This window comes from Ixodes scapularis, unplaced genomic scaffold (assembly GCF_016920785.2).
Source record: "Ixodes scapularis isolate PalLabHiFi unplaced genomic scaffold, ASM1692078v2 PGA_scaffold6__148_contigs__length_123643588, whole genome shotgun sequence".
NCBI lineage: Eukaryota > Metazoa > Arthropoda > Arachnida > Ixodida > Ixodidae > Ixodes > Ixodes scapularis.
Window position 1 is genome coordinate 25,124,384 of NW_024609881.1, and position 17,690 is coordinate 25,142,073.

The 17,690-nt window shown below is 43.9% G+C and overlaps 1 protein-coding gene across 3 annotated transcripts in view; it reads left to right on the forward strand.

Moving 5' to 3' along the window:
• Positions 1-1,730: 1,730 nt before the first annotated feature.
• LOC115309145 (zinc finger protein 501) overlaps positions 1,731-17,690 on the forward strand; it is a 29,125-nt gene continuing 13,165 nt past the window's right edge. For all 3 annotated transcript variants that reach the window (XM_040503593.1, XM_040503594.1, XM_040503595.1), the window contains exon 1: positions 1,731-1,924. In XM_040503593.1, coding sequence (XP_040359527.1) covers positions 1,756-1,924 — 169 coding nt within the window. In that variant the 5' untranslated portion in view covers positions 1,731-1,755. The remainder of the gene's footprint in view (positions 1,925-17,690) is intronic.

Below are 17,690 nucleotides of genomic sequence, written 5' to 3' on the forward strand. Positions count from 1 at the left end.
AAACCTTGACAGGTAGTGACGATGTTTGTCTCGCCTCTGGCCACCACGGGAGAAGAGCGGAAAGAGGAATTCCCCTCTCACTGGGACTCTCTTTTGTGTGTCGCAGATGTCGCTATTGTCCCTCTACAAAACTATAGAAGATTAACCCGTCACTCAAAACTCATACAAAAGCATCTCTGTGGTCAGTTGCAGTGGCTGGAACACTGGCATGCTTCGGCCACTTCGGCGACTGGAACGGCTAAGACATCCTGTTGACGTTAGCCTTGCCGCAGCTTTGCTCGTCCTAAGACAATTTACGTCACAAATGCGCCGGATGTGACGTGCTGTCTGCTGGCTGCTCTCCGAGCGCTTGCCAAAGTAGGCCGTTCGTAACAGAAAATACAGCCGTCAGGCTCAAAATAAAAATGTGCGATTATTATTTATGTATATTGTGGATCATATTCAATGTCTAATAATTTTTTCTGTGAATGCTCTAAAAAAAAAAAAAAAAAAGCTTAGTATAACACAAACGTATGCATTTTGTGCGTGTTTTTTTTTTCACTTTTTAGGTTTCTTTTTCCCTTTTGTTTACATTCTTTTTTTTTAGCAATAGAGATGATGATGTCTTTCCTACGCTGTCTTATGAATATGTTGAATGCTATAGTGTTTTCATGTTTGTTTGTTTTTCCCTGCGGTGCTACGGGGGGCAGAGTCTTTTTTTTCTGCCTCCTTTCTCTGATTCAGGGATCAGTAAAGAATTTGAATCCGAATTTGAACCTATTTCTGAACACGACGGGTATATTTCAATTTTCGTTGAAGTATCCCTTTAAGACGCCGAATACCTCCACCATGGTGCCAAGGCACTGATGGCACACCCAGATCAATAGTATGTAAAAATACACTCAAAAATAGCTTTGCCAACATTTTCGCTGTGTCCTTTGGAAATCATAGGCCCAGCAATTATAAGGTTAATAGTTTACCGGACGCAGTGCTCCGGTAAACTATTAACCTTATAATTGCTCAGGTTATAAACTGAGTAATCGGACGCAGTGCTGCATCTGTATTACTTCTTCGTCTGATCGTCGTCTTCTCGTGCTGTTTTTAATTCTGAAGGATGTTTCAAGCCTCCACTTTAATAGTTTATTTTAATAATCAGTAAGATTGCCAAAGGCCTCTTTTTTTTTCCTCCAATTAGTTTACAGGATGATAAGTTTACGCCGCATAGTCACTGCTGTATAAAAAAGTGTACAAGAGCTTGAATGTTTTACTTTTCATGCTCACTTTGCAACAAACTTTAAGGAGTCCATGGGAATATTTACTCATAAGTTACATAATAAAATAACTATTTTTGGGTACCGTAGCTTGACCTAGAATTTCCGAGGACACAAAGAATATGTTAGCAAAGCTAATTAAGTCTCTTTTAGTAAAATTAAAACAAAATTGGGTTGGTGGGCATTGCCGCATGTTATCTTTGGAAAAATATTCCTGCTTTTTGTCTAAATGCTGGAACTAGATTTTACACTCGATACCACAACTTGTTTTACAATTGTGCTAGGGAATTGCCGAGCAATTTATGTTCGAGCTGACATTATTGTGATTTAACTGTTGTTTACATTACTAGCAATGCAACAAATGAGGAAAAGGCTCGTTTCAAAAGTAAAATGTATGTCTTTATAAGTCAGGTGGGCACAAGCTGTCCCCCATTGCTAGACACGCAGGCATTGCTTTTCATCGTCCACTTGTTACAAACCTTCAAGTGTGTCTCTGGTTAGCTTGATGCACTTGGTGGCTTTGCTGGCCATGTTCTTAATTACTGTCGTTCCTCTTCGTGTTTTGTCCCAGGCATCTCAAGTGGTCCCCTGCCTCCTTCCTGACCTTGTGAGCCATCGTGAGAATGTGATCCAGACAGCAGTTCGCATGGAACCGATTCAGTCCTCAAGTCACGGTAAGTCATTCCTTTGAACTTGTTGTATGGACCGAGGACAGTGCAGTCTCTAGAATGCAGGTGGTCTTCCCATGAATACTGAAAGGGCAAGGGAACGAGCACTTGACAGAAATCAACTGAACTTAAATGTGAGAAACAGAACGCGAAACACATGTACGACGAAAACCTTCCGATCCGACGTGCGGACTGCCGGAATGACCTTGGGGGGAGAGGGTTTTCGTAGCATCGGAGAGCGTTGAAAACCCTCGCCTCCGACCGTCATATTGCGCGGTCGGACGTCGGATCGGACGGTTTCGTCGTACATGTGTTTCGCGCTTTATTGTTGCCATGAGGACGCTGTGTATTCCAACTCCTTTTTCGATAAATTTAAGGACGTAGTGCTGATGGACATAGTTTTTCCGGCAAGCTTGATATTGGTAGCAAGTCCTTAATACTCTAGTAATTTTTGAGAAGGTTCAGTTGTAAGTGCATGGGAGCTATCTAAATTTCCGAAAAACTTATGGAAGATGCAGCCCTTGGGCTGCATCTTCCATAAGTTTCAACGCATACGTGAAAGGATGAGTAGTAAGGAAATTTTGTCTTTTACTGGGTGCACCGCAGTGGCTTGCCTTCAGGTATGGGCTCAGTCAAAGAACAAACATCAGCAACAACTGTGCTGGGGTCTAGCCTCGACACAAAGAGGGATTTTCATAATGGCTCACAAGGAACAACCGTTACCTTTGATGCCTTGGCTCTTCTGGCAGATGGCTTGGTTCTCTTTGGGGGAAACCTGTCTTGGTTGTTGATTCCACCTTGCACCCGTCCCTCTATGGCACCATCATTAACAAAATGCAGCGGATGGCTGTTGGCGTTAATGATAATAAGTCCAGCAACAGAAAGAATGTTTGCCGGACCAGGTGCACCCACACCCTTAGGGTGGATTGCAGAAGCCCCAGCATAGACAGATGCAATGGCGGATAGTCGGACGACACAGCAACATTCACATAGTTTCGTTATTGTTGGCCAAAAACGGGCATTTGTGCAGGAAGTTGATTTCGAAGGGCAGACAGCTCTGAGCAAAGGCTCCTGTTTTCTGCAGTAAGGCATTTTACCTCGGCCGTTAGTATGTCCGATTTGACAACTGTCTTGTCTAGCACACTTGCCCAAACAGGAGATAAGTCCGGCGCTGCATTCAGATTGCAACGTTCTGTTTAGTCATCCGACTCAGAATCTTCCAATGGTGCGTCTGAAGCAGGCTCATCCTCAGTCGCCTTACAGTGACGACGGGTACACCCACTGCACTTGTAGGCACTTATCCCCGATTCCATTAGGACATTGTATTCTTCCAGGCCCACCTTGATGCAGCTGCAGTGAAATTGCATTCTGCAGCTGCCTGAGCAAGTGATAAATTGCTGTTTGCCAATAATTTCGCTGGAGCAGCTGCCACACTCTATGTTTTTTTCGGTGGCATGACAATGGACGACATCCTGATGATATCAAGGGAGCACGTGAGCATGCGATTGCCCTCATTCAGTGTGCAGCACTGAATGAAGGCAGTCGCTGTAATTGCTGAAGACAGCTTGAGGGATTATAGCTCCATTGATCGACGTGCGGACAGTCGTGTTGGAACGCTGGTCTGGAAAGTAGCTCCTATCGTACAGTGACCACTTAATGCCCACAATGCCCTGTTGTCCCCTCCCTGAGTGCGATTGGGCTCTCGGGTAAGGGCTGAACAGGCTTTAAATATGACGGAAAGGAAGCACATACGTATATTTAAATGAGACAGAACGACCAATGCGGTGCTAGGTAAATTTGCTTTTTGTTATAGCCGGATAGTTTTTAGTTTTTGGAAGTTCACGTGCTTGGCTGCAGGAGTACAGACAGCGGTTGTCTGATCGAAACTGAAACCATGTCACTCTGCTCCATGGCAAACTGGTTCCCAGCATGCAACATGCGCAGTGTTGCATGGAGTAATTTTTGAAAGTGGCCTATTCAGGTGCGACAAAAGATTTTTTTATTTGCTTACACCACCATTGCGCTTTGGGCACCTTTATTATACTTTATGCATACTAAAGCATCAGCTGAACATATACATTGCGTGCACACACATACATGTCACATACAAACATCAATACAACAGCACACCAATTACTACTTCCGAGCTCTGCATTTCTGGCTTTTTGTACTCGTCGTTTTGACGTTATGGATTTTCTCGGTGACCACCTAAGCGATAAATAATATTCCCAGCATGTTGATTTTTTTTTTCCAGTAATGTCATATTTTTGAGAGTATAGTGAACTGCTCAGGGGATGTCTCTGAGTAAAAAGTAAACGCTCATGCCGTAATTATTTGAAAGCCAATAAAACAAGCCGCTCCACTGTGGCTCCAAGCCATATGCTTGCTTCCCGCACGGCAAGTAGTAGACAGTTTCTCTATCATAGTATTTGTTTTTCTATTTGTGCTGTTCACGTGCGGCTGCAATTGTCGTCTTGAATTAATCTCTGTAGAGCAGATATTCACTCATCTGGAAGCGATGTTTGACGGGCAGAGAAATCGCATTTCGATTAACTTGAATGCAGTCAAAGCTGCGACTTGCAGCAGGTGTAAAGTGTAAGGAGCTACACCGTGGTGAGCTCGAGAACTTCTAGTGCTCATTCCAGCGCGCCACTTGGAGGGGCCATTCAGTTCCTTCAGGAACCATAGTTTATTGAAGCAGCAAAATAAAAGATAGCTCTTTTTTTGTCAATTTAACCTACCATGCTAAAATTCCAAACTGTAAATACACATACTTTCCGTCATATTTCCATGCTGTTCAGTCCTTTCGCCAGATCGCAATTGCTCTCGGGTTGGAGACAACAGGACATCGCAGACGACAGTCACATTGGCCACTGTACGATAGGAGCTGCGGTTCAGACCAGCGTTCCAACATCACTATCCGCGAGTCAATCAATTGCACCGTATTCCCTTAAGCATTCTTAAACTGTTTAATTTAAAGCGTAATGTCAACCTGTGACAACCCACCCCCTCCGATTACGCCCCGACCAGCGGCATCTATGCCCTTCAGTTCACGTCATCTCATCTTATTACACTATTGATACGTGATCACACTCAGATTGGCGATAATTCCAGTCTTCTGTTCACAATGCACAACACTGCCATCACAATGTTGCTGCTATGTTGCTGACACGCAGAAATACAAACCGGTTGGCACTCGGCATTGGAAAACAGAACTGTACGCAGCACAGAAGGCACCCAGGCACCCGGCAGCAAAACCTGCCTGTCGTGGACGCAGACTCTACGGTTTCCATAATGTTGTTAATGTCGTAACATTGTTCCAGAATCCGGAGGCAGCCGTCTTAGCCCAGTGTACATAGCGCCGCTGGCACTGCCCCGGAACTTTGCTGTCAATAACAGCTTCGTTCGCTCGTTTGATAAAATTTGTGGTAAAATCGTCAATGCAACCGAAATGTTCTGCACGTTTGGACAGGGAGACGGAATTTCATGCAGTCTTCGCTGCCGCTGAAGCTCATTCAACTCAACAACATTTATTAAACAATGCGTGCGACGTGCTCGGAAAACAAAACCGAAAGAAGATGAAGCAGGAGGGTAGAACCTTTCTCCCGTCTGCCTGGAGAAGGAGAAAAACGTCTCGTTTCTCTTTTCTTGAGTTTGCTTAAGGGTGCATTAATAGAAGGGTGGAAAATGTGCAGTTGGTACCTTTTCCTCCTTTTATTTTCCTAGAATATAGCTTCTCTTTTCGTCACACCTGGTGACATGTGATCAGAAGACTGATGCCAGCACACATATTGGGGCAAAACATCACTGCGCATTTGTACATTTTGAAAATCAACACTGAAAATGAATTGTGCTGGTAAGGCCAAAACTCGGGAGAAGATAGAATGTTTGGTGAACATTGCTGCTTATGACCTAATGGCCACAACGACGGTCAGGAATGCATTCAAGTCCAGCGCTCACTTACGTGTTTTGATGGCTTGAAGATCTGGGATGCTGATGTGGCCATAGGCCAACGTAGTATGTCCATTTCAGGCTCAGAGAGTAGTTGTGGGGGACATGGTGAAGATGTAACTTGTCTGTACGAGAGGTCAGGCATGAAGATCTCTGGCAATAATAGCTCAAATTATTTTTTGTGGCCGGTGAATTGAAGGTACCTAGCGCCCTCTACACTAGACATTTGCAATTAGTCTGCCTCTGCCAGCCATCTGGTGGCTAGCGATTTAACCTCCTTTCATGATTCGTGATATTTTCTGAACCGTGCAATGAGCCAAGTAGGCTGCTTTGAATTGGGTCTTTTGGGAACGACTCTTGGCTTTGCGAATGGTTTACCACTCCTCTGACGTGCGGTGCTAAGAAAGGAAATGTTTTGCGGGGAATTCCAAAGGAGAGACGAAACGTGTGCGCAATGGCCGCGTTTTGGTTGACTCCATTTAACATTGCAGCATTAAAAACAAAAAGACTGAGTGACTGCGTTCGAAACGCGTTTCCTTATTTGTGCAGGAAGCCAGCTTCAGCAATACAGTTTGTGAAAAACTCTTTTTATGTTTTCATTTGCTACAGCTCTTGCTCTAAAAGCAGAGACCTCCTTGTGTGTGTGCAAAGTGGTTGACTGTTTCTTGCAATAGCTACTTAGGTCTAGGGGTCCGCCATGGTGCAAAGTCAGAAAACCTGTCCGAAAAATAGGCTAGCTTTTTTCAGTTGAATTGTGGCAGTGCTCTGCCTAAAGACCGACAACATCCATAGCGTTCTCATTAACCCAAGCCTTAGGCCCGCTTTAGACGGGGCGATTTCGCCCAGCAACTTGACGTCGTAACGCCAGCAACACGGGCCACCCGCGTTCACACGCAGCAACCGAATTGCTACGACTTGCCGTCATCATCATGAAATTTGATTTTTTGTCAACTATTTAGACACACAGTTGCATGCTAAAGACATGTTTTTATATCTTGAAATCGCGTTGAGAATACTAACTCATCTTTCTTAAATAGTTTATTTCCAAAAACGATCCATTTCAGACGAGAACCAAGTCTTGTCATCATCGTCACCACAGGGGTGTCACATGAAAATATTGCATCCCTGATTGGCTGCTGGCGCTCCAAACGTCTCTGAATTGTCCGAGTTGCTCTCCCGTTTCGAGCCGGACCCGATCTCAGCAATTCGTGTCGATCTATAGAAAGCTAGAGAACAACCCGCCAGCAACCCCGAAATTGGTTGAAAAGTTGCCTCTTCTGTAACAGGCCTTACTGAGCTCAATTCACTCGATTCGGAACCGCCATATTGCTGTGCGGACAGGGGAGGAACTCTGCTGCCCGTTTGCAGGCACAAATGTCGCTTTTTTTAAAGGAACATAAGGTACAAGATCATTTCCCCTTTTATGGAGGAATATATAAACCTTTTTTTAAGAGGGGGGTTTAATAAACCACTCAGCTGAAGTCGAGTTAGGGTAATAGCTACTTGTTTCTAAACCAGTGAGCTATTTCTGAAGGGCTCTTGTTGTTTCTCCTAATACATAGTCTTTTCTTTTAGATGATGAGGCTGCACTGTTGGAGGAGGCCAGCTTCCATCTCAAACCGAGTGAGGACATCTTGTTCAGGTGCTGTTCCTGCACCTGCCTCACCAGAGATCAACATGAAATTGTGAGCCACCTTATAGCCCATGGTGATGAACAAGTCAAGTGCCACCATCCTTCCATGTCCCCCGGCTCTAAATCCAAGGTGCACAACAATGCTCAAACGCACAGGGGTGATAAGTTCTTTAAATGCAAGCTGTGCCCTCAAACCTTTGCTAAAAATTCTCAATTGGCCAACCATAATCAAACACACAAAGGTGAAAAACGTTATAAGTGTAAACTCTGCCCCCAAGCCTTTACTCGCAATCGCAGTCTGACCGATCACAATAGAAAACACACAGGTGAAAAGCCATACAAATGTGAGCTTTGTTCCCGATCCTTTGGTCGGAGTTCCTATTTGAAAATTCATAATCGAACACACACTGGTGAAAAACCTTATAACTGCAAGCTGTGCTCCCTAGCCTTTGCTCAGGATTCCCAGCTGAGATACCATAATCTGAGAAACCATAATCAAACACACAAAGGTGAAAAAACTTATAAGTGTAAACTTTGCCCCCAAGCCTTTACTTGCAATCTCAGTCTGACTGATCACAGTAGAACACACACAGATGAAAAGCCATACAAATGTGAGCTTTGTTCCCGATCCTTTGCTCAGAGTTCCTATTTGAGAATCCATAATCGAACACACAGTGGTGAAAAACCTTACAACTGCAAGCTGTGCTCCCTAGCCTTTGCTCGAGGTTCCCAGCTGAGATACCATAATCTGAGAAACCATAATCAAACACATAATGACGAACTCGATGGAGTTCGTACGAGTGAAAAACCATATATGTGCAAGCTGTGCCCCGAAGCCTTCGTTCACAAGGTCAGTCTGATCTACCATAATCGAACTCACAAAGTGCAATCAATGCCCCAAAGCCTTGGGGCATTGCTTACACTTCATACTCAAGCTCGCCGCACTAAAATGCATATGCACAATATAGCTAAAAAATGATAGCAGTGTTCCAGGACATTTTCCAAGTTAGTCTTGCTTTGAAAGACATCCACCAACACATGAGGTTGACAAACTTAAAGGGGTAGTGCAACGATTGTACTGTTGAAAGAATAGGCAATTTCTGTTGTTTTTTTATATTGTTTATCCAAGCACAAGTGACCAAAAACGCATCACCTTGCCCTGAAAAACTGCTGTTCCGGCGCGTAATCGCAAAGAAGAAAACAAAATATTTGCCAAGGTCAACGGAACTGATGTGTGACGTACTCTGGTACGCGGAAATGAACAAAACCTGTCCCCCTCTGCTGCTACACTCGCCGTCACCCCCGTGGCGAACCGTCTTTTGCGTCAATCGATCGCCGCGAATTTCGACTATGCTAATCCTTTTAAAGTCGATAATCGTGGAGGAAGCGGCTGGGGTCTCTGGAGAGAACCCAAGGGGAAACCACGTTATCCCCCAGAGTATGTCACTCGAAAGGCGACGTGGAGAATTGAGAGGCACCTTGACCTTCGATTTGTTTCCTTTTTTTTTTTACATAAAAACTAGCACTCGCAAGAAAATATGGTTTTCTGTTCTTCGTTCCATGGGTGACACGGATTAATTTCCGCAGTAAATTGGCCAAATTGTTGCACCGCCCTTTTAAAGACGTCTGTGGAACGATTTATAGACCAGTTAATAGTGGAATAAGTCCCTGTCTACCTATATACAATGAAGAACAGAAAAACATTTTATCTTATGCATGCTAGTTTTTATTTAGAAAAATTTAAACATAGACTGTACCTCTTGACTTTTACGCGATCTTTCAAGTGACGTCCCTGGAAGTACCACCTGGTTTGCTATTGGGTTCTGTCTTCTGAGCCCCCAGCACCCCCTTCGCGATTGTCGAGTCCTCGATGACTGACATCGCCGAAGGTCACTGCAAGCGACCGGGACAAAAGACGGTCTGCCACGGGGTTGACGGCGAGTGTAGGTGCAGAGGAGAAGGGCTTAGTTGACTGCCGTCTACTTTCAATGATGGCACACTATAGTTTCCTTAACCGCCCCGCATGGCTGCAAATTGGCAAATAATACATTCTTTCCTTAGTGATTGCACGGCGGAATCTGAGTATTTGTGGAAAAAGGTGGGACATGTTGTATCATTGTGCTGAGATAAATAATGTAAAAAATGCAAGTTGCAGATTATATGGACTTTAAAATTTGCTGCACCGCCCATTTAAAGGCATCTGCATGAAGATACTGGCAGGAAAGAGGCCTTTCAAACAACAGAAATGTCCCAGAACATTCGGTTGGAATTCGAGTTTGATTGGCAGCATGGATTATGCACACAGAGCCGCATTATTTGGCTTTGCTTAGAGCCTTTCGTCTGAATGTATGTTTGTCGTGTTGCGTGAATTTGTTTGGGAGTAAAGGCCCATTCACAAGCTTTGCATTGGCTTACGACCAAATTCTCGGGACGTCTCACGACAAGGAAACTCAGAGCCGTTTATACTGAGAGAGTTTGGCCGATGGGCGGAGCTTGTTGGCCGCTAGAACAAGCGGATTTCGCGATAACACAATATGGCGTTACTTCTTTGTCTTGTTCATTCCTGTGAAATCGCGTAGAGTTCCTATGAGTCAGATCCACAATATGGCGGACGGAAGTAGTCATCCCCCGGTTGTCAGACTAAGCTGCTGTGGTTGTCAGACTGTCAAAATCTCCTTAAGAAGGCCAAACTCTCTCAGTATAAACGGCTCTGAGGAAACTGGCACGCTGGCGCCATCTATGAGGTGACCCTTCTACTGCATTTCATTAAAAGAATGGTTTTGCAACATTGGAAAGGTGAAATGTGCATACTATATATAAGAAGTGGTTGTTTAGAATGTTTTAAAACATTTTTCGAATCAAGAATAAAGAGATGCTTGAAAGAAACTTGAAATATACGAAAATGCCAAGAGTTCCACGGCCATCCGATAGATGGCGCCAGTCTGTTCTCGTCGCAAGAGATTTTGAGAGGTTTTAAGGCAGGTGGTCGTAAGCAGTTGCAAGTGTGTGAGCCAGCCTTAAGGAACGGTCGCTTCCCAGCAGTGATCAAGAGGCTTGTCAACATAACAATAAACATTCCCTTCCTTTTTAATGCAATGAGTCGGGTCAGGGTCTCTATGCTCTACGTATGTCTGAGTGCGCACTGGGCCATGCCTTTGCTCTTGTTTCAAGTTCCTTTGCATTTGCCCAAAGTGTGGTCTAACATGTTTATAAAAATGTCTTCATTGTTGTTTTGTATTGTTATTTACTCCTATCTGTGCGGAAGATTCCACTTTGACGCTCTATATAGCCTTATCTCATTTTAACAGTTACCTCGGCAGTGACTGATAAACCAGGGTGTGTAAGCACCACATCGCTAGTTTCATTCCTGCCCACATGGCCCAGCAGGTTTTGCAATAAATTAACATTACACCCGATGGATGTTAAAGTGACAGTGTGGAGTCATGTTTGTGGTTACGTTGAGTCATTAGAAAGAAGGAAAAGCGCCGGGTGGAGACCAGCACATAGCGTCTTCTGCTTGCCAGGGCTCGGGCTTGGTCTGCAGATGTTCATGTTGCTGACGGGAAAGAGGGGTGCGTCCTGCCGGGCCCCCATTCGTTAACGGGGGGTGTCGGGTTGCACTCAGTCGGCTGGTATACATTGCTCGTACCGTCAGGTACGTATGATGTGTATGTAGCAGTACCAATGTGCATGTGTTTAGTTTTGTGTTATGCGCCATTTCAAGAGTACATTGACGAAAGGTGCTGAGAACTTCGAACTGACTTTAACACACAGATACTTCATGTATTTCACCTTCCTTTTTGTGCACTGGCATTTTCGTTATCACGTATTATACGATACCTGCTTTGAGACATCACTTCGTATCGTCCAAGTGGTTTATATATTTTGTTACTCCGTGTTCTTGGGCCTGACGGTTGTTTCCATGTTGCCTGACCCTCTGCGTCAGATTTTACATACTGCAGGTGTCATTGTACATCAGGCTGTGCCGTTTGATCATTTTTTTGTATAACACTGAATAGCAGTTAGTTTCTATGCTGTCCTATTGGCAAACATTCTTAAATCTTTTGTAACAAAATGAAATGGGTCAGAGCAGCTAACTCTCAAAGAATACAAATTCAGCCATGATTCTGCTTGGGTTGCAGTGTCCCTTGAATTTCTGCTCTCAGTGTGTTTATTTTTGCATTGTGTAATACATTTGTAAACAAAGCTCCATTGCAGTTGTTTCTTTCTTTCTTTTTTTAACTTGTTTGTCTTCAGCAAAATCTGCAGATGACAAATTTGTTGTGGGACTCGTGCTTCGCTATTTCTCAGAAATAAAGGTTGACAATTCAGCTTTCACAATGTAATTTTTTTTTTATTTTTATTTTTAGCCATTGCAGATTTTAGTTGATGTAAATGTGTCACTGGCAAAGTATCCGTTTGAAAAGTTCTTATTTTGCCATCTTGCACCATGATGGGATCTCTCTGTAGCAGTTTTATCGCCAGGAAATTAACAGCCAAGTAGATGTGCACACTACAGCACATAGATTGGCAGTTTGTACTGCTGATTTTTTGCCTCAGCATAATAATCTAGCTTTCCACGCTCAAGTGGATATGCACAATAAACGTTATGAGTGCCAGCAATATCCCAGTTTTTGCTCACCCGGCGCGTCCCAACACAAGTTCACAAACCAGAGAGCGTGTGTGGAAAAACACTGGCTGGGAATGAGCCTTTCCAATGCCAGCAATGTCCGTGCATGTTGGTTGGCCACATGCAGTTTCTGCATGCAGGACGTGAGAAGTGTTAGGCTTTGAAACCTTTAATCTAAAGGGCAGTCTTTGTCCGTTCATGAGAGTAGTGTGAACTGGATGACGATTCCAGTGCAGCAGTCCTCAAGTAGCTGGTCAGCCCTAATGGCAAATATGTTTTTCGTTTTTAACAGATTGAGATGGGGTTACAGAAGATAAGTCTCCTGGAATACAAGCTCAGCCATGCTTTAGCTTATTTTCAAGGGTCCTTTGCACTGTTGCTTGAGGTGTATTTTGTTCAGTGCTGTTCATACATTTGTGAGCATTGTGGTTCTTTGCTTCTTATTTACTTGTATTTCAGTTGCCTGGAATAAAAATTTTCAAATCATAATTGCATGACTAGACTTCTGTTTGGCTTTTCCTCGAAAATATATGCTGGCAGTTGAAGCTTGCAGTGTGATATTTCTTTTCAGCAGTTGCAGATTTTGGTTAGCTGAAATAAATTTGGCACTTGCTGATGTAGTAGCTCTTTAGAATGTTCCAATTTTGTCATCCTGTACTATGTTGAAATCTTATCGTAGCAGTTTCGCCACCATAGAACTTATTGCTAGGTTGGTGTACGCAGCACATTAGTGGATGATTTTGCTGGCACTTCTGACAATAGCGAGTTTTAGAATAGGGTCCCCCAACTTAAGTGGCCCCTAAGCAATGGACGGACACACGCGCAGCAATACTTGATATGCCGGCATGTAAAAGGGTTTTTAATGACGTTTTTGCATTTCTCATTCGCAGTGGCAATATGACTAAGGAAATGAATGAAGTGAGAAATATAAAAACATCAGATTTTCACTTGAACACTTTGTGTAGCTAGTGTCATATGTTGAGTAAGGCAAAACTCAACCTACCCATTTTTCTACATATCATTAAATGTTTGGATGTTGCAAGTCAAGTCCACTGTCCAAATCAATACAATTCAAACATGTATATGTGCTTTCATCGTTTTGCATCTCCCAGTAATCCTTTTGACGGTAAATTGTCCATGGTAAGCTCATTCCCTGTTTGATGTTCCATGATTTTACTCAAGTTTGCCTTAATTAAGAAGAGGCAGAAGGATTTCACCCCACTGTCTCATAAAGTGTGGCAGTGTTTTTGAAGGCAATCATTAACTTAGCACACGGTCCGGTCTGTCTGATGTGGCTTCTATTATGTGTCAGTAGGATCCCTGCTGTACGAGGCACCAATGCTGGAATTCTAGCGAAAATCCCCCCCCCCCCCCCCCCCCACAGAAAATTTCATCCACTTTCTGGTCGGTGCAAAGATTAGCTCGCCTGGAACTACCGTAAAATACTGCGGAAGACCCAGTTCATTCAGGCGCCCACAATTTTCCAAGCTTGGGTATTCTGCCAATAATATGTTAAGCGCCCGATTCGGTTGGTCAAGCACCCATGCCTAGACAAATCAGTTTTCAGTGAAGGTGGAGTGGGAGCTCCCCCGGTATTTTACGGTAAACTCTTTTGCGAAGTTGCGATTAAGTTAGATAACGCAACAAAATTTACACGCACCTATCATGCAGGGGTGCGCGGGGACTTTAGAAAGTTTAGCTCCGATTCAAATTAGTGCATAGACCGAAAGGTAAGCTGCCTTTGTCTCCGCTGCATTCGTCGGACACGTTTGAATGTGAGAGGGGGTGTACAATTTAAAGCAGGCCTCTCTACTGCAGCCCTGAGCCCTGGTTCCACTTTCATGTCGACCGCTTTCTCGCTCTTGTGCTCGTAATTCTGATGTAGCCTCAATGAAGGCACTATAAAAGTTTTTTTTTTGTTTTTTTTTGCAGTTGGAAGGCCTTGGAATTGAAAGCTAAGCGCCGTTCACACTCTTGCGACCGAGTAAGACCGAGAGAGACCAGACCGGTTTTTAAGCCTCTTGCGACTTGGGACCAGATACGGTGCAGCGGAGCTGGTCCTAAGAGATCGCAAGAGGCTTAAAAACCAATCTGGTCTCTCTCGGTCTTACTCAGTCGCCAGAGTGTGAACGGGCCTTTAACCTTCTTGGAAAGGACACTTAAATTCAACTCGTAGACTATTCTTGAAATGGAATACTCTTGGGCTACTTAATGTATGGAATAAGTTTTACGATTTTTAGAATGACAATAATCAATTTACGAATGTTGATAATTTTTATCTAAGTGTTTATTGTCTGCAACCATCCTGCATTTCCGCCTGCTTTTGTTCTCACCATGTGCCAATGCAGCGTGTGTGCACTTGCAATCAATCTCCGCCAAAGGTATCCATCATTCAGTTGCAAATGCTCCCCATGGATTGAGAGGGGCCCTCTCTTTAATCTAGGCTTTTCAGCATGACACTCTGGTTTCCATGACGTCATTTGTTGCCACCACAGGACCACTTTTGATGCACGGACGGGATAGGACGCTAAGCACACCAGTCAGAGTCGCGTTCCATGCACCATAATGGTACTACCCACTGTACGGAGCAGACAACGCGCCGGATGAGAGGAGAGGGCATTTCCCTTTCAGCTCTTTCTAATGGAATGGTTCATATAGGCCCGTTTCTCTTGGCCAGGAGGTGCTGTAGCGTCCACAAGACGCCACCACAAGAAACGTCTCCGCTAGCGTCCGCGAGATTTGACCATTCAATGCTGGCGTCCTAGCGTCCTATTACCATGGAGGACAAGAGCGCAAAAGACACGGACAAGTAGAAGAACAAGAAGAAGTAGAAGAAGAATACTTGTTCATGTCTTTTGCGCTCTTGTCCTCTATAATGCTTTACCAACTAGCCCAGAAGTTAATTCTGATACGTCCTATCGTCCACTATCCAGGGGCGTAACGTGGCGTCTCTCAGTGTTTTTCGGTGTTCCTCAGCGTCTTTCTGTGGTCACGAAAAGAGCGCTGTAAAGGACAGAATTCGATGCAGAATGAAGATTCAACCTGAAAATATCTGATTTTTCTCACCAGGGATACTGCTCAAAACTTGAGAGTTACAAGCCTATTTCCGAAGTTTGCATTTGAAATGTTTAGAAAGTTTTAAAGGGATACTACAACAATATTTAAAATATTCCCGTCGTGTTTAAAAATAGGTTGAGTATGATCCACAATATCTGTAAATGACAATCGCACGTTTGTACATTGAGCCTAATGGCTGTATTTTCGTTATAAACGGCCCACTCTGGCAAGCGCTCGGAGAAGGCCCAGCGGAGACCACGTGACATCCAACGCAATCGTGACGTAGGTCGTCTCAAGACGAGCAAAGCTACGGCGAGGCTGACGTTGAGAGGATGGCCTAGTCGTTCCAGCCACTGAAGCGGCTGCTTTTGTACGAATTTTGAGCGACGGGTTAATCTTCTATAATCTTGTAGGGGGACAATAGCGACTTCTGCGACACACAAAAGGCATTCCCGGGAAGAGGGGAGTTCCTCCTTCCCCTCTTCTCTCGTCGTGGCCGGAGGCGAGACACTCACCGTCACTAGCTGTCAAGGTTCCTAGACGAGCATTACAAACGAGGCGTTAGCGACATCCACCAGGTGCTCTTTGCTAATCGTTTAATTCTTTTTAAAATTACTTTTCGAGACTTTTTTAACAAAATATTGGTATGTTCGATGTGATACTGCTCCTTTGAACACATATAGACCAAAAAATGAGCGCCAAAATTTCGTTGTAGTATCCCTTTAAACATCATTAAGGTTAAAATTTGAAAAACTCGGCTTTCGACACCGCTGAGGTTTGAATTTTTCTTAAAGGAGGTACTTTTCTTTTAAAACCGTTTGCAGAAGCCAGATGAAAGGTAGGCTGGGTGCCGAAGCCACCCAAAAGCGATGATTCCGCGCTTTAGAAGCTAATCATTGGTGGCACGATCCACTAAGTGAAACTCCATTGCAATTTTCAGTCGACCCCATACATTCATATTTGTGTTACTAATATTTCTCGCCTTTTTTTCTTTTTCTTAATTTTGGCCCGGTGTTTGTAGGCCACGAGCCCCTTGGTTTTATTTTATAGTCAGTTACAGGCACTGTGACTGGTTTAGAGTGAAGTGGAGCAGTAGGAAATTGTTTATTTAAACACTGGCAGGATAGCAGACCTTTTCTCTCCTAGGGAAAGGGGAGACGATAATAAGCGTAGTTTTCTCCGCTACACCCTTATTTTGTCCCGTTTTCTAACTGATGATTTGTGGTAGCTGCCATTTTGTTTCAAGGATGAAGCCATCCTTGAAGCAGTTACATGTCTCCATGTAGCAAAAAATAGACTTGTCCCGCTGTTCATTTTTTTTTGTCATCGGCAGTATTGTGAACTTGACGGCTTTTCGAACTACATTTTTAGAAAGGACGCTATTTCCCTAGGTAAAGTGAAATTCAATGAAAGGGTATTCGATGTACGCTAGAGGTTCAACTGGTGCTAGAAGCAGAAAGAAACCAGTCAAACATTGACTTCTGGCAGTACACTTTTATGGGGAAAAAAAGTGTATTTTTCTCCTTGCGCTCGATTATAAGAGCAAATATCCCCTACAATTCGTAAGTACTATACTCCGCGACAACTTTTCTTGGCAATGCAGTGGAAGGTACAGGCCTGCGTCCCCTCTCCCATTTTGAGTGTGCGAGGGCATAGAGTTATAATGTACGCTAGAGGTTCAAGTGGCGCTAGTGTGCTGACGCAAATTGAAGCAGACAGCAAGCAGTCGACAATTGACTTCCGGTAATGCATTTCTATGGGAAAAAGTGAGTGCATTTTCTTTCTGCGCTCGATCATAAGAGAAAATATCCCAAATAATTCATACGTACTAGGTAGCTTGGAACATTTCTCAGTCAGGCCGACGAAATAATTGGTCAGTCGCGGTGTTTTTCTTTCAAATTCATATCGCATTAAAAACGGTGCTAAAACAGCTTCGTACGTGTATTTATGTGCACTGTCGGACACTGTTAGCGCGAACACGACGTCGGAGCTTTTCAGCGTGGGGGATATATGTGCCAAACGAACGAAGAACATCTGGAAATTAAGAAAGACGGCAAGAACTACGCAGTAACACCGGATCAGTAACTACACGTGCATATACGATCAAAATTAATTGAAGGCCACGTAATCTATTCCTTTTTTAAATAAGTAAGTACCGTTTTTTTCTTTCTGCTCTGAGCGAAGCTGCTGTTCTGCGTTCAAGATATCACTCGCACGCTCGAAATCTTTGAGAACAAGTGCCCGATAAAAGCTGCTCGGCAGAGAAAACACTACGAAGAGACAACTTTTATAGCCCACGGACTTTATTCTCTACGTTTTGAATGTTTTTATCCGCTCATGCACGACGGGGTCATTTTTATATAGTGACAGGACTGGCATATTATCAATATATAAGCGTCACCGGATTGCTGGCGAGCCTTGAACACACTCTACATTCCTTTCGATTGTAATTTTGCTTCGAATTGTCGCTTGTTTCTACACACCTGCTGCGGAACACACGT